The sequence below is a fragment of the Cariama cristata genome, unplaced genomic scaffold, assembly GCF_000690535.1.
Source record: "Cariama cristata isolate BGI_N322 unplaced genomic scaffold, ASM69053v1 scaffold8945, whole genome shotgun sequence".
In the NCBI taxonomy this organism is placed as follows: domain Eukaryota; kingdom Metazoa; phylum Chordata; class Aves; order Cariamiformes; family Cariamidae; genus Cariama; species Cariama cristata.
The window spans coordinates 30,700-55,734 of NW_009616928.1; the positions used below are offsets into that span (position 1 = coordinate 30,700).

The window sequence follows — 25,035 nt, forward strand, 5'->3', positions numbered from 1 at the left end:
AAGAATCCAGGGATGAATTACCACTTTAATTTATATGCAATACATTGTAGTGGTAATTTTTAAATGCAGTTCATGATTTTGAAAAATATTGCTGTCTTCCCATCCTCCCCACAATGTCTGTCATCAGCTTCCTCGTACCTCTCAGAAATGGCTAGCAATATGCCTTTATTTTCTTATATAGAAATGTAAATAATACATTAATATTTGTACAGTATCACTCTTATGTGACTAGAAGAATTACAGGTGATTTAGCTGTCTTTTTCCCCAACTCTTTGTTGTGTATTTGTATTTTTGTCCTGTACTGTGAGAACACTGAACTTTTCCAATAATTAAATTTGTTAATATAGTTTACACTTAAAACGTTTTGCTTTTACACAGCTGTCTACATAAAAAAAATCAGAAGAGCTACTGAGGACATTTTTTCAGCTTTTCTGGATATCTGAAGCAGTTACAAATGAGATGATAATTGTATAAAATTAAATATAGAGCTATCTTTATAAATATTGTTCCTTGAATATTGCAACCCACTTCTGAGAATACCTCTGATGTACATATTTTTTAGTAATTTCAATCTCAAAATACTTATATCACTTCCTCAAACCTTTGTATCTTTTAGACAGGTTTTCTGTAAGTTGGCGGAAAATGGTCTTTAACAGTTGAAAAGCTGAGATTTAAGCAAACCAAAACAATATATAAAGAGGAGGCCAGAGTACGGGAGATGGAACAGCTTTCCCTGCAAGCACAGAATTCCTGCCCACTTATATTTGACATGCAGAAGTATTTCAATAGAAAATGGTTCACTCTCTAAAACAGATGGAAATGAGGAGAGGTTAAATTAATATTTCACCATTCTTTCAGCTGTTTTGTTTCTTTCTTGCTTATATATTTTTTTAAAAATAATTTTAATTTTTAAAGTTATAAAGCTGTACGCTTTGGAAATAAGATAAATCAAAAGAAAGTTTAAAAACAGTCTTTAGTATAGTGTTTTCATTTTGGTTTCTTTCTATTTTATGTGAGCTATACGGAAAACAGATGGAAGCATTATTAATTTTTTCCCCCAATGAGTTTTAGTGCAGCATATTTGTATGTGTTATCTGAAACATATGAATACTTAGTATTGCTGCTGTTAAATTCGTAATGAGTTGTAGGGATTGTGAAATTCCCTGACTGGCTCTCATGCAAGTAGTTCATTTGCAGTGCTTAGATGTGTTAAGATTAAGCAGGGGGAATATGGCAAGCACTATCCCTGACCCTAGATGAAAAATTCAAATTTCTAGCTTTATGAGTTTGCCCCAACTCTCATGTTTGGTGAAAATCACATAAATACTGTGCAAAAAATCTTGCAGTGAAACCTAGTCCTAGCTATAAAAGATTGCATGGAGTCCATGTCTTATATTGAAAATTCTCTAGTAAGTACAAAGGTATGCAAATCTTTGAGCAAATTTTATGCATCAGATGGAAGTCTTCACTTGTATATAGCAATACTTGGTGTGCACAGGCATGTTAGGTGTTGAAATACCCAGGTCAACTTGTATTTGTTTAAATAACAGTGGTGGGTACATGGAAACATTGGTTTTGGACTTCAGCCACATCTTCACAACTGGCTTGATAGAACATTCAGATATTTTCAAGTGGGATGAAGTGTTGTGAAATGTCTCTGGTTATATTTTCATTTTTAATTTAATTGTAGTAAAACTCATTCTAATGTACAGTCTTGTGTCTGTGTAGATACTAATACTTCAAGTAAGTTAAAATAAGTATGTAAAATATAATATGCTGTAATCCTAAATATCTTTCTTTTTGAGAAATATTAATTTTTTAAGTTCTGTAATTTTTATCTGGAAATGTTAAGGCCTTATAGGCAAGATCCTGCACGTCTGTACATTCTAGCAGTTTGCATTTCCATGTTGGAAACTCAATCCCTACAAAAATTTAAGCAGTTGTGATCATATGATTATATAGTTGATCATAATTAAACTACTTATATAAGTAATGTTACATATGTAGTTAATAGTCCTTATATTCCTTTGAACTTTGCAAGGACAAATGGAGTGCTGCTTTAATACAAGAAGTTAGTGTTCTTAATATGTACAGAAATTAGGCATGGAATACAGCAATATTTACTCATACAGAGACATAAAATGAAAGTGGTAGAAAATGCAAGCTAAAATAGAATTGCTGCAGGTGAAGACCCTAATCTTTGAATTGGTGTTACCGTTACACAGATTACATGTTTCAGAAGCATTTTCATCATATTAAAAAATAGTTACCTATATTTTACAGTTTTTTCTTATTTTCCATAATTTATTTGAAAAATCATTGGTTGCACAATGTGCACTTCTGTACTCAAACTTGTCTACTGTTTATAAAAGCAGATGATTTCTTGGAGAATTGGGCCCAGAATATATTACTCCAGTTCATTTATACATGAGTGTTTGTGTGTTTCTCTAGAATAGAGTTCTGGTGTATGTGTTCTGGTCTTCATCTATGTGATACTACCATTCTTTACAAAAACAAAAAGACACACCAAAATTTAAAATGGACCTATCTGCTCTGCTTTTATTGAATTTATTTTTTTATTATTTCATAAGATGCAGTAGCCAGATCAAATATTGTAATACTAGGAGTTTATAAGTTGTAGAATAAATTTAGCTATAAATTAGCTATAAAATAGCTGAATTAAAATTACAAGTAAAAAATTTGTTTATGAAGTGGTATACGGGAAATAGCCCTTTATAAACAATGTTTACTCTGATCAGTACTAGTACATGATTAAGAAGACATTCAAAACCTTTGGTAGGAGTCTTTGTTTCTTAGTGATTACAAATGTATTCCCAATAATAGCTGAATTTATAATTTGTATGTGCGAAAGGGCCATTCTGTAGATAACAGTGTAAACATTGCTTTTATAAAGCTGTGAACTGCAGTTGTGTTACAGTGACATTATCAATAGAACGACTATGCTTTTTCTTTAATAAAATCCTTGAGGTGAGAAATATACCTCTTATCTGCATGCTGATATCAGTATTTTTCTGCTGGGAACTAATTTAAACACTTCATGAGAGATTGACATTTTCAATGCCTTAAACATCCTTAAAAGCTGCTTTGTTCATTGCAAACCGTATTTAGAATGACCTCATAATAATGTAGCACACCTCAAGTGTCATGCCTGTCTTTACTATGCACATTGGAGCTGTGTTCATCTATACTAGACAACTGCACTTCAAGGAAAAAAAAAAATTCTTGATAGGCAATTAGCAGTAATTAGGAAGATTCACTTCAGTAAGATGTCAACATGAGATTGCTTAAAAAAGTTGAATGTCAGTGGCTTTAAAAGAGGGTTTTTTTCCCTGACACATAGGTATGGCATGTGAAACATGAAATGTTAATTTAACTTTTCTGCTTATTATTCATGCACAATATTATTTTGTCATTCAGATACTACACTGACAGAGTGCAAAGGGTGTTAAAATAGTGCTGCTAGAATAAAAAGAGGATTAATCTACCATTGGCCAATTAGCCAAAGGGTACTTAATGGTCTCTAAAGGCTACTGAAGTCTAACAACTAGCTAAAGCAATGGCAAAAAGTCCTCTATATTACCTTCATTTACTTGACATTTTGTGAAACAAGTCAGCTGCTGATAACTGCATTTGGCTGAAAAAAAAATTATAACTCAGTGATACAGTAAATTTTACTAAAATTTCAGAAGAATAAATGACATTTCTTCTACATTTTAGAACTTTTTCTTGCTTTTGGGGGTGTTTGTTTCAATTTAAGGATAGGCTATTAAGTCACCAAAGACTTCAGTTTCATATTTTGTCTTCATGTCTGGAATACTAAGTAATCAACCACGTACAGCACTTACATGGAAAAAAATTTTCACTGAGGATTTGGGAGTTATTTGCCTTTTCTCTGTATGATCACATTAAGTATGCAGCACAGTTGCCTTTTTAGTCTGGTATATATATTTTCATATTTTCAGATAGCTACATACCATCTTTATTAATTTTAACTTTTTTTTTAATGGGACCCGTCAACCAGAGGTAGGTTTTGATTCAAGAGAACAAAACAGAGTCAAGGTTAGTGGGACTGACTGAATGAATTTTGCCTTGAATATTGTAAAAAGGTTTATCATTATGTTATAATAACAATTGATAGAGTGTGTAAAATCATAAATACCTAATTCTGTGCCTGCAAATATGTTTTGAAAAATTCTTTCATGGTTTATGTGTGCAACAAGTACTGCTTATCTTGTATATTTTTCATGATCAAGCTAAAGCTGCCAGAAAATAACATTCTATTTAAAACCTTCAGACAAGCAGTGTTAGATTTTAAAATAGAACTTGGTACAGGAGCTATGCGTATAGCAAATGTATTTTATTACCTACTGTAGCAAGGTTTCTTAGAGAAAAGAAAAAGGAATATATTGACTTCAGGCTTCTTACAGATATCTACATGCACATTGTAATGTTTTCATCTGTCAGGATTTTAGGATGGGAAGTTTCATAGCAAATATAATTTTTACACATCTGAGGATATTTATATTAGTTGTAGTTGGATTACAAAATGAGTAGTAAAATAATGTTATGCCATTGCTTAGAAAGGATTTCAAGAACACCTGATTTACATCCTATTTCATAATTTTTCCTAGAAATGCATTCTATATAATATATTCTGCAAATATGAATGTATGGGATCAGGTACAGCAGTAGCAGTGCAGTATCAGCCACCACCAAATGAAGTATCATTTTCATACATGACAGTTGCAGTAGTAGAGTGACTGCTGTAAACTGAGCTAGAAACTCCTCACAGGGTTGTGATGCCGAGAAGCAATAGGCTCTTCTAGGAGCTTACTACATTAATCCATCGGGCCTTCCACGTAACTGTCTTTCTGAGCAGAGGGCTTATGGTAAAAAGCCTTGCTGAGTCACTGGAAGTTTTACATTGACTACACAGAAACTGAGATTTCATCACTTATCCCTTTGTGTACAGCAGAACAGAGTGTCACGGGTATACTAGGAGCAAGGAGATTAAGATAGATGGACGTTAAAATATTGAATTTATAAACATCTGTTAAGCCAAAACACTCTGGAGGAGGTGCAGCAGACAAAGGCCGCTACATCATGGAGGAACAGCGGTAGCCTGCCTTTACCAACATCTGGTCTAGCTGGTGTTTAAGATTCTACCTTTCATCCTGGTGACCTCTTCCCCTGGAGTAAATCCTTTTTACTCTGTCACTCAGGATTTGTGTGCATGGTAGCACACACACACACAAACCTCTGTATCTAAAAACGAAAAAAGAACAAAAGACTTGACCTAAAACTTAGCGAGTGTTGAGGGACGGCAGGGTAATGAACTCGCTTCTTAAGTAAGTAAATGCAAGTAAATAAATACCTTGGCGGAGCAGGGGGGCTGTTTTTCACAGCCTACATAGATTTATACAGAATTTTCACATACCCTTTCAATATATTGCAAATAGAAGAATAATGCAATAGAATTATCAAACTTGTAACACATTTTGCCTTGTCTCCAGAGCTGTTAAGAGACAACCTTTTTGGTAGCTCTGATTGCAATTGCATGTCTGTCTTTGTCTGCTTTTGCAAGTTAGGGGGTGTTTGTCTTGTACATCATACACTACTTTCACTTCAACCCCATAGTTCTGATGCTGTTTCTGAATTTATGTACATTCATATTTTAAATAATTTTTTTCTACCTCCTCACTTAAGTAAATTCTGTAACCAGTGTAGCACTGTCTGCTTTGGTACCTGTCCTGTGGAAACTCAGACTTTTTCGATATATTTGCTGTCATTTTGGGGAATGTGGCTACTGCAATCTTGGCATTTTAGACCAGGTGCATTTTGGTGGCAGCAGTAACGTAAGAAACTTCTGAGAGTTATGAGCTGTCTTGGGCAGATATGGGGGCATTTCTAATTTTAATCAGAGATATTGATCTAGCTAGGATTTTTTTTTTCTTTTCTTTTTATGAATAATTTATTATAGAGACACTGAATCACGAAATTCTGCATGTAGAAATATTGGCTATCCTGGACAAATCTAATCCTTACATCTTTCTTATAAACCTAATCCTTATATCTTCCTGTGTTACATCTTTCTGTACTACTGCTGGTTTTGCTTATTAAAGTAACCTTCATTTTGTCTTTTACTCAGATTGTATTAATTGTGAGAATAACATATCAGGTTAAGGAATAGCCGACTCGAAAATACATTAACATTGTTTATCTCATGTTCAATAATGACAACAGACGCAGAAGAGAATGGGAAGATTGACCCCTTTACTAAGAAAAGTACTTATCTCAGATACATATGTAAACTGCTAATTCGGTTTAATAAATGCACATAAGTCTGAAATACCATTGAGTTTTAACTTTAAATACAGGATGCGTTTTCTTGTATTCATGATTTTTTTTAAGCTAATACAAAATCTACAAACATTCTCATGTCATTTGTAATGGGGATAAACATGAGCATGTAGTTTTTCTTTTATTTGGATGTATGTGATATATGTGATCTTCAGATGATTGATATGGAAGTATACGTGTATATGAACACATGTACATAAAATGTTTTTTCAAATAACATCAAACAATATAAAATCTATTTTTGAGTTAAATAATAAAATGCTTGGAAATAGAATACTACCTTTAACTTTCTCTTACCCATGTTTTTTGTGTACCAGCATATAATCAGGCACACATTTAGTCATTTCAAACTGTAGTATCTTCTGCAATTTCTTATCAGGATTCTTCACAAAGAAGGTTTTTTGCCCTTTGAGAGATTTCAATACCATTTTGTATAATTGTTCCTTATGTTAAACTACCATATTACAATCTTCTTTGGAATAGTAAGATAATACTGTAGTTACCGTTTTAAGGAGCAGAGAGTTGTTAGGCCATTGATGGCTTTTGGCTGACTACAGATTTATGAAAGTTAACCACTAGCATGAAGATTATTTCAGTTCCCCTTTTTGCAAAACAACATTCAAGTATTTTATTTAAAAGATTACATCTATAAGGAGTACTGTAAAATATACTGTTATAAAGATTGAATAAGTCTTGTCAGTTGTCAATCAAGTGCAACAAGACTGAGAGTTTGTTTGCATGTTATTTATTTGAACTAAATCCCTAACAAGCCTCGTCTGCTAATTGGACTTAGCATTTATGTTGCTAAATGAGAAGCATTTTGGCTGCAGTATAGGGTGGTAAGACCTACCCAGTGGAATAAACAACTAACATCTGTTATCCTGTCCTGCTCCAGCTTGGCTTTTACCACTTAAGTACCTCAGCCCTAGAGTCAAGGTTATGGAATATGTAGTTCTCTGGCTATGGTGCATATATGTGAAAGGGAAGAAATAACACAACATGAGTAAAGACCAGCCAACCAGAAGATATTTAGTGCAGCTGGTCCACTTTGCTTTAACCTCTACAAGCCCTACAAATATCAAAACAAAAGCCAAGAGAAGGGTTTATGTTTTATAGCAGTTGTCAACACAGCAATTCAAGTGAGCTTACAGTGGTCACCATTAAAACAGATTTGACATTTAACCACCTTTAATACGCATTATTGTCTGAGACACCTTGATATTTCTTCATGCTCTGTGTAGAAATAATTGCTGAATCCCAGAGAGGCTCTAGGTAAAGAGATTTCATCAGTAACTACTGTTACAGTTTTGTATGATAATTTTTGTCTGTCTTAAAAATAGCAATGTGTACAGTCAAAATTGAATTAGTTTACCTTTTAAAAAAATTGCTTGTTTTTAATCTTTGTGTGGACTAGAGAATTTAAACTAACAGCAATGACATATAATTAGATGGAGGTAATAAATACTGTTTCATTCCTCTTGAATTCTGAACCAGAGAAGCATCTCATGATCAAACAGAAACATTTTCAGGATGCAATTGTGATTGTTTCTTCTGTTTGTAAAGCAGGTGTTGACCTCCAACCTGGCCGAGTGGCAACAGGAGAAGGAAGATTTACAAGGAAAATTGAAGTTGAGAGAACATCTGTCTCAAACTGCTGGCAAGAGTGAAGCCACACCAGCTCCTTCAAAGAACGTTGATTTAGAGATGAAACAGCTGCAATGCAAACTAAAGGTGACAGAATAGATTATGTAGTGCTGAGGATAATTCATATGAACAGTATTTTATAACTGGGTCAAGGAGATATACATATACTCACGTATGCATATTGTTTATGTATCTTAGCCAATGATTAGCAACTTAGGTGTTAGGTAACCTTTGGTGTTAAGTAGAAATGTAGTCATAAGCAGAAGAATTAAAAGTTACAATTAAAACAATTTTTACAGATCAAATAGGCCAGACAGGGAGGCTTGCTGGGTTTTCACACGATTATTAAATGCATCTTGCTGGAAAGTGCTGTGGAATTATTTCAATGAGAATTGTGTTGATTCCTTGCTTCCCTTAAGGAGGTAAGCAATAGCTAGGTGTGAAAGGGGAGCAAAGAATTTGACCTGATGGGGCAGCTCATGTAATGTAACAGTGTTTTGTTACCTATATGGCACTACTACTCTTGTCTTCAAAGAGACATCGTTGTTTTTGTATTTGTATTTTTGTAGATTAGCTGGTAGGAAAATACTAACTTGTTGATGATTTCATTTTTCAGTCTGCAATGATTCTGTTATATGTGGATGATGTAGATGCTGGACTGTGTTGATCTGGGAGCTTTCTTAGCAGGTGGCCTGGCTCGAACATAATTCTTCCTGTCTTCTCACTGGAGGAAGTATATGTGCAACAGAATGTCCTGAAGTTGGGGTTTTTTTCCATCAGTTTATGTTTGGTATTTGAGGAAAGGGAAAAGGTCAAAATGGTACAGCGTCTTGCTGCTAGAAGAACCAGAGCACTAGCAAGGCAGCTGCCAAAGGATCAACTAGAAGAAAAGGCCATATTACATGAGAGATACAGCTGGCTCTGGCTCTGAGTACTGGATTAGCTGTGCTAGCGCATGAGATGTGGGTAGTGCTCAGACTGTTGATGATAATCATGGTATCACAGATCATGGCTATAGCACAGGGATTAGTAAAGGTAGGTCACATTGATAAAGACATTAGGGCAGCAGGGAGTGGCCATGAAAAGGCATGTAATTTGATCTACTTTAATTATGAGAAAGAGATCTTGAATCTGTACACACTGACTTCCTGAGTGTTGATTTTAGATTTGGGTTTGACTAATCTGCTTCAGTTGCTGGTGAGTGGTAATTTCTGTTAATTAGGGTTGTTCCTTTTAGATGAATGTCCTCATTATCCAGAAACGTAGTCAATTGCTTTATGGAAGTAAGAAAGATTAAAAATGAGGAATTTTTTTTTTTTTTTTTTGTAAAATACTCTTAAGAGTAACACTTATGCTAGAAGCCTACTTTATTTGTCTGCTACATGTGAACTGCAAAATATATTGCTAAAAAATCAGGGTTTTTTGTTTCTGCATCAGAGGAAACATTTAGCAAGCATATATAAATCTGATGTAAAAAATACTAACATGACTTTCTATTCCTTCTTAAAGATATATTACATTTTTAATGTCAAAAATAACCCATGTATGCAAAAATACAGTTAGAATAAACATAGTGTGTGATCCCAAATCCAGATTAGTAAAGTAAATTCACTAGTTGCTGAATTCAATGATAGTTTTGACTATAAGGGCCTCAAAAGCTACGTAAGTTACTGAAATTCTTAGCCTTATTTTTCAAAAATTTTAGTCATGCAAATCATTTTTAGCAGAAGAAATCGGCAAAAGTTGTCAACTATTGTTCCAGGCTATCTAGCTTACTTAAAAAGGAGACACAAAGTTATCTTCCTAAATGTCTGAATGTGAAAGCGGCAAAAGCTTTCCTTATAGCTCAAAATCTCAAAGTACCTGGTTTTGTTAGTTAATTTTTTTTTCTCAGTACTATCTTTGCAGTGTTTGTTTGCGTTCTATCTAATGACTCCTTGTATCTTTGCCAATAGGAGGAAATGTGTTAAGTGTGGGTGGTGGGTTTGGAAGCAAAATACCATAAGCATATGTCTTTGCCTCTGAGCATGTGCAGAGGCCCACCTAAGTATTGAGGTTCCTATCTGGTGTGTAAACCTTGTAACTGGGTGCTGTGCTTCACACTAATGAAGCTCAAGCTCACCAAGCAGGTCTCAGGAAACTCAGGAATATTCTGCTAGTATACATAATTTTAACAATTTTCTGGTTATACCTCACATTATAATAATAGTAAATAGACTAGACAAGTTATTAAGAACAATATTTTACATCTGACTATGCACACAAGAATATATACTTCCCTTGAGGTGCACAGAGTTATGTACAGTACTCCCATTAATGTTAATAGGCGTTACAAGCCTGCACTGAGCAGAGAAATTCTCCTGAAGTATCTTTGTTTACAGCGTATCTGATCTGTTCACTTATTGTTTATACATAATGAGTAAAAAGCTTTAGTACAGTGGCTGAACCTGCATGCATATATGCACACATATATGTTGTGCGTACGCTTAACACGTTATGTATCTTTTGGCAACACCTTTTGGAGTTCTGAAAGCTCTATATGTGATATGTTTGAGCTGCCATTTTCAGCAATGGCGTTCAATGCATATAGTCAGATTGCTAAGATGGCTACTTAGTTAAATTTCATATTTTTATTTCTGTAGAGTGATTCAGTAGTTCTGTGTTTAAATCTTGGGTAGATTGTCTGTGTGTTTGCATGGAGCAATTGAGACTTTTTTTTACTTCCTACTATATACAATGAGGAAAGGCCAACGACTGTGTAACTCTCTTTCACTGGAATTACATATGCCCAAAAGTTAGGATCATACCTTTTTGTTACTGAAATGTAGGTGTTAGTATGGCCAAATGGAAATGTCTTTGTCTGGTGCTTTGAGTTTCAGGGGACACAAAACCAGCTGCTCTTGCAGATTGTCTTAAAGTTCTAAATGGACAAGATGAAAGAGATTGTTCGAAATTGTTGCTCTATAGATGTAGGGCCCTTGTGCTGTAGAACTATACCATTCAAGGATGTGGACAAATGAAGATGCAATTTTATTTCTCTTCTTTTCTGTTACCTTTTCAGCTGGCCATGCTGTGCAAGAGAAAATGTTGTCCTGATAGGTGCACTGGGTTTGCAGGTGTCCTAGGGAACATCTGCTAATCATACATTATTAGAGCCATGGAAAAGTACTGTTTTGAGCATAGTTTCCAAGGAATTTACTTTTGCTTAAGTGTTGCTAGAAAGTAAGAATGGTCCTTTTGTACCAATTAGATTCTAAGAACATCGTAAAATATGTGGAAGTTTACACAACCTATTATTTCAAACAAATTTACTGTTGACTGCTATAATATCCGGTATGCTTTATTTATATTTTAATAATTTTCAATATAGAATTCGAATAATGAAATCACTAAGCAATTGACCACCATTAAGTCACTGAAAAATGAAGTCCAGGAAAAAGAAGAACGGATTCGGGAACTACAGGCGAAGTACGTTCACTCTTCTATCCGTTGTGTTTGGTGCCACCCAGTGGCAGCTGTGTAATTGTTACATTAACCGTTCTTAAATAGATTTTTAAGAGGATTTTTTTTTTCCTTGTTTTTATTGCAGTCTTGCAGATTATTACAGGCTGTTTTTTAGAAACTGGAGCAGTACATGCTAAAACTGCATTTTTTTTAAACTGATGAGTGATTAGCTAGCTACGGTATCTGTGTTGCAATAAGAATGCCTTAAATCAAAACTCAGACTCTAGAGTAAACTATTTATCCTTGCTGTAACTCTAAATGAATTCCTCAGCACTGTTAAACACAATCTTTCAAATACGGTAATTCTTTGCCTAGGGGCTAAGAGACATGTCAAGGTTCAGATGCTTAAACAAGATTAAATATCCAGTCTTATATTCATAAAAAGTTCAAAGGGACAGGTGTATTTGTTTCTATTTGAATTGATTAAGGTTTACTACTCATTTTGAAATTCACATGTATTGTGGTGAAGTATGCAACTGAGACTTTTATTCTTCCTACTTTAACTGATATAGTACTGTTCTTCAATTATATTACTATATAAGCATAAGCTATTAGTGTATCTGTGAATTTCTTGCCTGTCACAGAGTTTAACTCCTCTAACCATTCTATTTTTTTATTTGTAGAAAAAATGCAGTTTACTTAACTGAGATTAGTTCATTTCAAAAATAAAGAACTCTTAAAATTGTTAAATTGTGTACACTGCATATTTTCTGTTCCAAAGGCAAAGTGAATTTTTCCACCATAAGACTTAAATTTAAAATAGAGTTACTGATTCTCATGCTTCCTTTATAAATTAGATCATGTGTTTTCATAAACTCTAAGATATAATCACCAAAATAACTTTAATAGTATAAATGTGAAATAGATGGAAGAAATTTTAAGATGCACTGTTTCCCTACTTTTCTTAATACGATATTGACATGGTATCAACAGTGTTTTACTCCTGAACATATTACCATCATTCATTTTGCTTTCATTAAAAAAGAAATCCAGAAGTCTGAACATATTGAGGTATTGCTTATATTTATATTTAAAATATTAATTAGTATCATAATAGTGTAGGTATTGTATAAGGCATAATTTTCTCTTTGAACAGAGATTACTTTGTAGTATGTGAAAGTTTCTTCTTTTGAGAGGTGTCTGAAAAATGCTGATGTTATTTCTAGGTTTTGCAGTTTTTAAGAATTATTATCTTATCTAACATACTATAGGGATAGAGATTTTTCAGGTATTTCTGTGTATTACTCAGTTGCATGAAAGGAGACTTCCCTCTTTCACTTTCTTTTAAAAATAATTTTATACAAAATAGTGTTTGAATGATACATGCTTGAAACATCAAAGAAAATTAATTAAATTTTATGAGTTCAACAGATTTTTTGTCTTTTTTTGATAATAGCTTAAGAATTACTATTATGATTTCAGATCAGACAAGTTAGAGCATAAACCACAGCAAAAAGTAAATCACAAATAAATTGCATATTTTGAAATAGATCTGTTTAATAAGAGACTTGAAACTGGTTTTAATGGTTGAGAATAAGGTAAACTGCAAGAATTGCATCAGCTTTTATTTTAAAAAATATTCTAAAGCTACAGGAATGATAGTTTGACTACTGCATTTACACTTTTTAGTTGTTTAAAATAGTTGCATATTAACAGCATTTTCTAACAGTGACATACAAGGTGACTTCTTCCCTTCCAGGATTTCTCAATTGGAGAGGGACCTTAATATGAAAAGACATTTGATAGAAGACTTAAGGTCTCGTCTAAAAGCAAATCAAGAAAATGAGAAGACTTCTAATGAAACGTTAGAAAGTCTTGAGAGAAAGGTACTTCTTTCTTGGTAGTGATAGTTTTAGGAAAAGCAAAAGCTGGTGGATTTACAGAAGTTATTTCAACACGCTGTACATGCTAAATCAATATATTGCTTTAAACAAACAACATACAGTTAATTTAAGGGTATAATTCGCTCACTATAATTTCTATGAAATCAGTATATGGTGATAGCTTGGATGGATTCAGCATAATTTAATGTATGTTCAAAAGAGGTATAATTAAAGTATTCAGAACACTGAGATGCAGGAATATGCTGTAAGTAGTGAGATTTAGTTTTATGCACTGTAAGTTCATAAAATACAGTAGACCTGAAACAAAGGTGCTTTTACACACCATATGCTAATGAAGTCCATGCACCTCTCTTGGCTATAGTAGTTAAATGCTTTAATATGTTAATCTGTTTTCTACTGCAATGTTATGAATGATTCACAGTTCTTAGCTTAATGTAATTCTGTCTGTATAGGTAGAGTTTCATTTCTATAGCACTTTATTTTCTCCTGCAAAATTCTACGATGATTCCACTGAAGCTTAGAGAACTTGTATATGTTTTGGCATCTTTCTATATTATCCAACCAATGTATTGCACTTTGGCCTTTAACACCAAAAAAGATTCTGACATTTGGTGGTCTGTGAGGTTGTGCAGTGTATGACCCCAAAATAGAAATAAACAATTTACAAATTTGCTTTTGTTTTCCTAGAATGCAGGTGCTTGCTGAATATCACAAGCACTATCTCTGCTTGCAGTCATGTAGCACTTTCAGCTCTAGAGCGAGCTACTGTCTTACCCTCCATGCCAAAGATAAAGTGTTATTAAGAAATCTGCAACCAGAGACTGAAAGCATAAGTAAGCAAGGGAGCTAAAGTATGAAATGAGAGAAATACCTGGCTTTGGTTTTAGATGAAAGATTTAGAATGTAACGATGTACTTTAATGCTGTTCTTGGAGTGTTTTAAGCACTGCATTTCTCAACTTCCGGAGAATCAAGTTCCATACATTAATTTGATTATTCCATGTGGAAAATCAACTTGATAAATTTTACATTATCTTCAGCAGAAGATCAAATAAATTCCCTGTTACTGGATATTGTCAGGAAAACTTTGTGATTAATGCTGTCAGGAGAGCTGTATTGATTTTCTAGGAGCATTGGTCTATTTCATTTTGCCCCAAATCAGTGTTTGCATTGTATGGCAAAATGGTAATAATTATCTAAGAGGCTTTACAGACTATTAACTTGTAGACAGTTTTCTCAGCTGAGTTTTAATTAACATTTTTACCTCTGGCAGAATAAATGAGTGGAAGTTGTGGTTTGCTCCTTTTGCATGCAATATTACAGTAAAATATATATAAACAAACAGCTCTGTAAATGAAGAGTTTTTCTTTAAGCTTAATACAAGTCAAAACTTTGTGTAACAAGATTGTGTGCAAACTGATCACTACTGGATCAACAGTAGAGATTTATTAAAGACTAATTTCAGAAAAAGGCACTTTAATAAAATTATTTATATAATACAAGTGTGTTTATGCAATATATGTAAGGTTAGTTTTGATATGATCTTAATTTTTATGGTTTGTATCTTAATAGTCAATTTCTCTTGGCCTTTCATTATTTCAGGTAAAGGCACTGGCTGAAGACTGTTCGAACAAAAAAACTTCCATTGACTCACTGAAACAAAGACTTAATGTAGCTACAAAAGAGAAGTCTCAGTATGAGCAGATGTATCACAAGGCTAAAGATGAGTTGGAGAAAAAGGTATATTAGAGTTGTGATGACTCCACAATGGATGGAACATTTTCATACCTCACTTTCAAATGAAAAGTTACAAGGTCATCAGCTTAGACTTTTTAAATACAGAAAGGGAAAAATCAGCAGAATAATAGTAATATGTTTCTCTGGTTTAGTTCGGTCACATCACTGAAATGTAACATGGACATAATGACTGAAAACAAAATTACTTTTTCCCATGAAATTACATTTTGTGTGTTGCAAGTAGAATGTTCTGTGATCTTAACCATTGTGTGGGAGGTTGGTTTGTTTGTTTGTTTGTTTGTGGTCTACCGTACCTGGCTATCAGCTTTTGTCATATCACTGCTGTTTCTCTGTGGATGTATTTCAGGATCTCAAGCTTACCAATCTAGAGAGCAAAATGATTGAGACTGAATGTGCTATGGCTGAACTTGAGACTACTGCATCTCAACAACTACATGACCTGGCTAAACAGAGTGGACAGGCTTTGGAAACTATACAGAAGAAGCTGCTGCTCACTAATGACAAAGTAGAAGAGTTCATGACATTTGTGAAGGTTTGAGTTTTGATTTTCATTTGAGGGTTCACCTAAATAAAGGTATTCTTGAGTGAAAGCAAAATGTAATAGATTAAATGAGGCTAATCTTCGGTGCATTCCCTGTTCTGGAACAATCTTTGAAGTTCCTGCACAGGCCTGGTGTCAGCTCTGAACTGGTCTAAACGGGGCAAAAGAGTCAATGGCTCTAGGTCTCTCTCCTAGACTTCCAAAGACTTCGATAATTTTTATTGGTCGTCTTTTTGCATAGGGCTGCCAGTGTACTTGTTCCTGAGAAAAGGTGCTTACTTGTATAGAAATTACTCTGCAGAAAAAATTTCCCAACACATTTAAGAAGATAGTTCATATCTGTTGATTAGTGTGAATTACCTCATTTTCCACGTGTGTGCTTTTTATTGCAGAAATATTAAATAAGGAAGCCTGTATATTGCAAAATTGAAAGCAGTTTTTAAAGTAGTATGTAGAATATTATTTTGTTATTTTGGTTAAATACTTAACAAACTGCTACAGTGCATCATGCAATAATGCTATGTCTGTAGTGTTATACAGATCACTTCATCATACGACTTTAGTGTGAAGTTCTACAGAATGGACTAATCTGTGTTTTGTAACATAATGTTTGAAATATTTTTTTTTTTTTTGAAATATCCATTACATACCTAAGAATTATAAGGCCTATACAGCATATATCTATCTTGAATTTAGCATATATCTACTCTATACCTACTTTCAGACAAGGTTATATCTTACTAACCATGAAACAGATCTACTTCTCTACTGTTCTTGGATTTCTGTAGAGGTGAACTGCTTTCGGATATGTTTGAGCAAGTCTGATAGCACCGAAGTAAAAAGCAGTGGTATTTTGATGCACTGTAAAAAGAAGGCATATATAGTTATCTCTTCATGAATAACACTGTGGATTGAAATTTAGTATCTTAAGTACTTGTGCATTTTTCCTTCTTTCTGTCATCATAAGATAGCAAGTCACTCTACATGGCAGTTTTTGGACCTCTTGACATTCATTATAAAAAAAGACTGAACAATGTTGAATGCACTTTAAAATCCTAAATTCAAAGAATTTGTAAGCTAAAATATCTAAGGTGATCCAAGGTGAAAATGATGATTGACTTTCATGAAAAAAAAGTGCCTGCTATTTAAAAAAAGAGTTATTTTATTTTTTAAGTTTGTGATTAAAATAAAGGCAATCTTCTGTTTGCCTCATTTCATAACCCTTGGGAAAGTGGTATAAAACTGATCATTGTGCCCTGTGATTCAGAAGTATCTTGCCTCCTCTTGAACAAACGTATTTTTCATGGGGTAAAATATGCTTTCTTCTAATACAGAATGCTTCCTCTAAGAAGAAGAAATGAATGTTCTTTCCACAGCTACATGCTTATTTTTGGCTAAGTATGGGAAAGTCTGAATTAATCTAATGTATTATCTGGGTTTTTTTAATGGAATACTCCTATGTTATTGATGACAGAGAGACACAATTCCATCTCCGTTCAGGCTGCTATGAATTTTTGAATTAGTTAATTGAATAAACTGCAGTTGCAATTACAGACAAAGGAGATAAACAAGTGTTCATACTATCAATACTTTACATACTTCCATAATGAAAAGTTTGTCAAAAATTAGAAAATGAGAAAGTAAAAGATCTGCTGTTCTCAAAAGTAGCTATAATGAGCAAAATCACCTATTAGCAACTATTATGATACTTCATTCATTGTTGAATAAGATGACTGCTTCTCTGTTAGTTACCATGAATATTCATTAGCATTTACATGGTCGTAATGTGTGTGAAAATAATGTTAATATGTAATTTCTCTATAAATAATAATTATATTTAACTAATAAAGCTAAATATGTAGTGTCTCCCCTGGATAAAAGAATATGCATGCATATTTCAAGTAACATTTTTGCTGACTACTGTTCCTCTGTAGAAAGATTTTTTGAAAATAAAGATGCTGTCTGTAAGTCAAATATTGATGAACAGGGAGTTCCTCAGCAGACTTCTTTGTTTAGTTAGGTACTAAATATTTATGGAAAAAAAAAATTCTGAAATCAGTATACCACTGTAAAAATATAGTTGAAAATCCTTGGCATTTCAGTGGAATTCTGTAGTACATCAGGTAAATCCTGTTAAAATACTTATCTGATGCTATAACCTGCACAGGAAGATCGAGGTGGCACAATAAGTAGCAGTATTCCTTCCTGGCACCAGCTCTTCCTCTGAAGTCTGGTCTGTCTCATTTCTACTCCCTCCTTCCAGATAGCTGGCGGTGTTCCCCTGACCTTGGTTCTCGCTCGGGTTTCAGTAACTCAAATAAGTTTTTCTGTATAGAGATCAAGTTTAATCAAGTTTAAACTGTCTCTTGCTTAACCTGTTTTTGATATATTTGTGTGACCCTCTTATCTTAGTTTGCTATTCTGATCACTTCACAAGCCTTGTTTTTCTGAGTGCAAGTGTAATTTTCTCCTCATTAATCAATTGAATGTCGTTACTTTTTCAGGCTGTTCCATGTCTCTCATGACATTATATAGTTCTTTTTTTAACATACAACCATTAAATCATTTCAACATTGCTAATTAATAGCTACAGCTAATAATAGGACAACAGAGGAACTTTAGTGAAGAGAGTGTGGCTCTTCCTGTTTATAGCAGACACTGTTACTTGCCTCTAGAGTTATTAATAACTCAGAGCCACAGGATCTTGAATCCATTTGGATCAATATACTAAGATATAAAACCTGGGGAAGAGGTTTCTGGTAGAAGTCTGATATAGACCATTGGATCAAATTAGAGGATATGATGAGTTACTGGTTAAGCACATATTTGTGATGTACAATAAAGCATTGCATTGCTATGGGGAGCCCAGTTGGGGGGGACACTTAGACAAATAACTAAAATTGCTGGATTGTAAAATCTAGTAATAGTTTCTAAAAATGGTGGAAGATATAACTACAAACAAAAGTTGCTATATCCAATACGTTGTAAGTCATTATTGGACTTATTATTGTTGGAGTGTGGTACAGGGATCAGGTGTTACATGCTAAATTACATTCAGTGGGAACCAACAGGGCACCTAAAATAGGTTGATTCAGAGCAGCTCATTTTTCCAAAGCTGTTATGAGGAAGATATAAGCTAATAGAAAATATGAATAGAATTTATGCACTGTAACAGTTTATTAAGTAACCAAAAGAACCACAGTTCCATAATTAGAGGATAGCTCCTTATAAATATCTATTTCAGTTTGATAGGAAAGAGAACACAATATTTAGAAATAAAAAGGTAATATAAAGGAAGTGGAAAATGGATTATAGATAATAACCTGAAAATATGAGCAGCAATAGAGTATAGAGGATGGAGAAGAGGCTAAAGAAATCAAGAGGAAATCTGTGCATGGCAAGGCCAAGAGCAATAGTAAAGAGGCAAGATTTAAAAATGTACTAGTAATAAGATAACTTAATAGCTATGGATATGACCCATTATTAGATAAAACAACTCTGTAACTGTGTAAAGATAGAAGTCTTGCATTAATATTTCTGGTTTGTATCTGGAAGGAAGTAGGCTGATGTTATATGAAGATGATGAAACATCCCCAGTCTGTTAGTAGCCAATGGAGGAATTTAAACAATTTCTGGAAAGAAGTAGTATTTTAAAATTGAGAACTTTTATAGCTTACAACTTTATAGGGCTAGTTAGGGAATTTTTCTCTCGCTGCTCCTTATTTGGAGTAAGTGTTCAAAGTAAGTGTATATATAGTATAACACCGCCATGAGTCTAAAAGAGTAGTAATATGGAGTCAATACTCAGAAAAGGCAACAGGACAGATATTTTTAGGTCAGTTAGTCTCACCTCATTTCTGGCTAAAATAATGAAAATCTGATATAAAATCCAATTATTAAAGTATTAGAGCATAGGAATATTGTTAACTTCTTAGAATGGCTTTATGGAAAATAAGTTCCATTGAATAAATCTCCTTTCTTTTCTGGAAGGCAGTACAAGTCTGTTGATAAAGGTTACTATTCATGTTAATATACTATTTTTTAAAATGTCTGACCTATCACTGATGTTCAGATAAGAAATGTAGGCTATGCAATATCAGTAATGTGTTAAATGGATTAAAAATGGCCTGTGTGGTTGATCTGAAAAGTAAATCATGAAATTTCAGGTGTTTTTAGAGTTCTCTAAAGATCAGAGCTAAACTTCATTATTAAACATTTTAACAGAATTAGATATAAAATCTTGATAAAATTTGTCAATGGCATTTATGAAGACTGATAAATAATAATGGAAGTAAGGCTGTAAGTATAATACAAGCTAGGCCAAATAAAATATTTTTATTACAGAAGAACACAAACTACCTGTAAGAGGGACCAGGTGGCTCTGAGAGTATTTTAGATGCCTTTTATAAAGCTACATGTTTTTAGCCTATCCAGCTTCCATCAGCACCATAAATTCTCTTTGAACAATGCATCCAGTTTCTACAGTGTACCATTGTTCAGCATTTTCTATAACATGTATTGCACTATCGGATCCTCAAGTGGATCTTGCCAGTTATGTGCAGCACAGCAACCAGAATAAAATGTTTGTTGTGTTTCTTGTACCTGTGACAACACATGCACAAAATAGCCACTGGATAAAGTTAAAAAACTGCTATTAGACTACTTGGCTGGAGACTATTGAAATTATGGTACAGCATACTAGTTTGCTATGAAACTGTCCAAAATCCTGCCTAATTCTGCAGGAATTCTGTTCTGCTGCATTACTGTACTGGTTTGGTTTTTTTTTTTTTAGCTCACCCAGACTTTGACTGTATATTGCTTTTATGGACCCTTTTAAGCTCAAGACTCAGTAGTGTTGCCTGTCCCATTCAACTTGTACATCAGCAAAACTCATTTTTATAAGTCAATCAGCAGTGATGACATCTGACTTAGCATGAAAATATCAGAACTTTTCTGACCTTGAGGAAGATGTTTTGAAATTTTGGTAAGGCACTTCTATTCAGCTGCAGCTGTAATAAATAGGTGATGGCGACTGAATGCTTCAAAGCCAGCTGAGTGCATTTCTCACTTCCATAATGCCTCTGTGATTTGGGACTTGTGTGCACTCTACAGAGGATACCCACTGAAGCACAATTCACATCTGGTCTGTTCTGGCATTGTTCTTGATAGCTCTCCAGTATAACCATCTGATAGAATTGACTGCCAAAATCAAGACCCATGGCAGTTAACTTGGCAAGCTTAGTGGATCTACCTGGGGATCTAACACTCACTCTCTTAAGACATCTGCCCTCATTTCTGCTACTCAGAGCAGATCTTAAGCTAGGTCCATTTCTCCCTTGCTCTGTTGTTTGACATACAGCTACGTGCAGCCACACGTGTCAGAGGGCTTATTCCACCTCTGCTTAGCTGAGTGATGTTCTGCCCATTATTTGCCATTCAGTCAGCTTACCTCATATCCCAATATATGTCACTCTCTGTTACCTTTCTGCAGTTTACCTTGAATCCTGGCATCAATTTTGCCATGGCATATTTTCTCACTGCTATTTTGGGCTGTAGTTTAATGTGCAGTTTAAGATAAGTTAACACTTCTGTTAAAAATTTCCACCTCTAAGTGACTCATTGCTTATTTCTGCTCCTACGAAACTTCCTCCCTCCTCTATTTATGAAATGTCATCATAAACATTATATGGGTCAATTGTGAGCTATCTCATGAAAATGCAGTTAGCCTTTTGAAAACCCAGAGCACCAGCTTTTGTGTACCATAAAGGGTCAGAGCAGGGACAGGTTTACATGGTTGCAGGCTAGAGATACTGGGACTGCCCTTTAGAGGCAGTGCTAATTGAAAATGTCACATGAAACATCTTCCTGTTACAAAGAGTAAGTCTAATTAATGACTAAGCACTTTCATGTTAAAAATTCCTGTCATTTGGCAGATTCCTGTTATTTACCATCATTGTCGTCTTCTCGTGAACTGTTCTGTGTTGGGGAAGGTAAAGCATTGCCAGGAAACTTGTTCTTCTCGGAATGACCATATGCAGACATCCTATTTGCATTTTAGCACAAAAAAAAAAAAAAAAAAAAAAAAGAGATAGTAAGTAGTTAAGTTGGGAGTCTCAAATATTTGGGAAATATTCTGTTGGTTTTTATCAGCTCCTTTCCAACAAGAGAGCAACACAAGTGCACTGCTATGCCTGTTCCTCCAGCTACAAAGTCAGTTCTTTGGATAGAAGTAAATACTTGCAGGGGACTCTCAGAATTCTCCAGTTATGGTGACACAACAAGAAATATTCTTCATAGGATGTATCCATTGGTGAATGCATTCTCAAACCCTGTGGATTCAGTTTTCTTGGCAGTACTACTGTTCCAACTTCTTCGAGGCCCAGGGTGTGCAGAACATGCTTTTTATATGGGTACCAAGATCAGATGCATGATGCCACTTGAATGATCATTTGTTTCTTCAGCTAAAAATGTTAAGCATCATAGGTAATTGTAACATTTTATAATTGGCAAAAATGGACTGACTTTTTATTGAAATAGAACTATAGCTTTCTGTGCAGATGAAAATTGATTTATTTTGAAATGTTTACACAATTGTATATGAACTGTGCCGATTTGCAAGTGTTGCTCGACCAAATAAAGTTCTCTTCAGTGGGTCACTGGGACATTTTGCAAACCACAGCAGATAATATCACTTATGTAAATCAGCACTGTCAGTTTTGACTTGAAAGTGGACACCTTTAATATGACTAAGGTTGCTAGAAAATTTTGCCCACTGGGAGCACTTAAAAGCCAAAAGACAAGTATATTTAATTTATTACACTCCAAACTGTCAACACTTTACCTAGAAAAGTATACCCAGAGTGATTATTTTGTGTTGTCTGGAGTAGATGATGAGTCTGCCAATCTGTGTTCAGTCAGAATCAGCATAATATTTAGTTACAGGGATGTGTTTCAGTCTGATGAGAATCAGTGTTCTTATCTGCAGAATACACACCTTTAAGAGAAAGTGTCCAATATGCAAAGTAAAATTTGTGTGACTGAAAAAATCTCATCATTAAAAAAAAATCAGGCATTTATTGCTTCTTTTTCACTATGCATGCTGCTTTAGGGAAAAAAGGAGTAACACAGCTTTTATTATGAAATACCAACCTTTCTTGGTTCTGTAAAGAAATTGGTGATAAATTAAGCTAATCTCCATCAGGATTACTCTGCATCTGGGATTTAAGCAAATTGAATCAGAGGCCTGAATAGTGACAGTGAATATCTATTAGACTGTAAACAGAATAATAGGCCCTGTGAATTTTAATGAATGAAGTGAATGGCTGAACTCTTATAGTTTACAGAAGGCATATGGTTAGTGATGCATGCACTGTGCCAGGAACAGCATAGCATGTAGATGTCTTAATGGATAAAATCTTGATTACTAAAAATGAATAATAAATAGAAAGATTCTGAAAAGCTTTTCCTTACTGTTCTTTTTCTTTGCTTTTTAGACTTAGAAGGATAGCACTTCACTTTGGTTTTTGACTATGATAGGTAAAGATGCTAACACATGTAGCTTAAATTATGTTGAATTTTTGTATATTCCCCTCTGTATTAAGAGTTTAGAGGAACTGATTTAAATGATTCAATCTATGTAACTGAATTGCAAGGTATATCAGTTTTTTGTAGCTGTAGATGTATGTCTCATACAAAGTTTAGATCCATGTCTGACTTACACAGGTGATTTTGTTGATACTAGTGCTACATTCATTTTTCTCACAGTGCCTGGGAACTGTTCTCATAGACCGTGACTTTCTAATAGTAGATACTGTGTGAACAGATCCAACAAACTTGAGCTGAACAGGAAACTATTTTCACCAACTTGCAAATAACTTATTTTTCTGCCTCAGGAAAAAAAAAAAAAAAAACACTTCCAAATTTTTTAGAGAATGAGACTGCAACAGGCTCAGCTGGGAGCTACTTGGAGACTACATTGCACTCCCTGAAAGGGTATAGATCCACCCATAATTCCTTTGGAGAGACTGCTTTTTAAAGCTGATACTCAGCCCTGTGAATGATCTGGAGATGGTTAGAAAGATGCCTACTTTAAAGATAACGGCCAGTTCAGGGTCTGAAAGACAGGAATGATGTTGACCAGAAAAAGGGATAACTGGAAGACTTGGGGAATGGATGCATGAGTACAAATGCTTCCCCAATGCAAGTGCCGAAAGAGCTACAGAGGTGGGAAGAGCTTTGGGAGGGTAGAATCATCAAAAACAACTGACAGTATTTTAAGAAAACACAGTTCATAGGATTTATGTAATTTTTTTAAGAGTGTAAGGAATGCCAGAGCTGACCTCTTAAATTAGTTTTCAAACATGTTTGCTTCAGCAGTGCAGTTGTCTTACACGGGGCATCTGGTTTATAGTTTTTATGCTTTGTGTGTGTTTCTGCAAAAGGATAGCATAAGCTCAGACATTGAACTGAGTGTCAGGTAATCTTGGTGCTCTTCACATCTTGGTCACTGACCTGCTATATGACCTTTGGAGTGTTGCTTCACCTCAGTATTTCTTGGTCTGCCCTGCATATTCTTTGTTTGCCATGTCCAGTAAAACTCTGCTGACTTTGCCTGCCCTAACTGTTCGGGTAATAAACTCTCTGAGATCCCAGGCATCCCTTACTACACGTGTGTGAAGCTCTAATCTCTGTCAGTGCCTTTTTTTTTCCTCTGTGTAAATAACTGTAATATATGATGTTTTAAAGGAATGATGCTAGTTTTGCTAGCACCTGTGTAAATCAGAGGTAATTCTGTTGAAACCAAAGAATTTACAGCGGGGAAGAAATTAATGCAAATGAGGTAGGACTTAAATGCTGAAGTAAATAGGACTTTAAATTATTATTATTGCCCATTTCACATAAACATAATTTTAGAAACCAATATATTTTGACAGAAATATCTTGCCTGTCATCCAACGCTGATTATACATATTTCAACTCATTCTCTGCTATAAAGAAAACTGTTATTTTTTCCCTGTTATAGGTCACAAAACATGGTAATTGTGTTGAAAATTTAGCAACAGTACAATGAAAACTATGGAGTGTTTGCTGATACTTAAAAAAAGCATCAGTCTGAAAGCATTTAGGTCTACAAGTTAAGTTTTTGACAGTCTTAAAGCTTAGAGAGATTAGGTAACTGTAAAGCTGTAATATTATATATGACCAAATGTCCCTCATATCACTAAGTATCTGCTGTATGTTGTATAAATGAGGTGCCCAGCTGATGCAGTAAGAGAAGCTTCATTCCACCTAAAATCATGTTACAAAGAATGTTATGAGGAAAAACAGATTTTTAAGATAAGATTTCAGGCATAAGTGAAAGTGT

The 25,035-nt window shown here is 34.3% G+C and overlaps 1 protein-coding gene across 1 annotated transcript in view; it reads left to right on the forward strand.

Annotated features, from left to right (window-relative positions):
- CNTLN (centlein, centrosomal protein) overlaps positions 1–25,035 on the forward strand; it is a gene marked incomplete at both ends in the record, with an annotated part of 61,287 nt that overhangs the window by 26,609 nt on the left and 9,643 nt on the right. Inside the window, 5 exons of the mRNA XM_009700326.1 lie at positions 7,948–8,112; positions 11,396–11,493; positions 13,229–13,355; positions 14,975–15,112; positions 15,477–15,662. Of these exons, the coding sequence (XP_009698628.1) occupies positions 7,948–8,112; positions 11,396–11,493; positions 13,229–13,355; positions 14,975–15,112; positions 15,477–15,662 (714 nt within the window). The remainder of the gene's footprint in view (positions 1–7,947; positions 8,113–11,395; positions 11,494–13,228; positions 13,356–14,974; positions 15,113–15,476; positions 15,663–25,035) is intronic.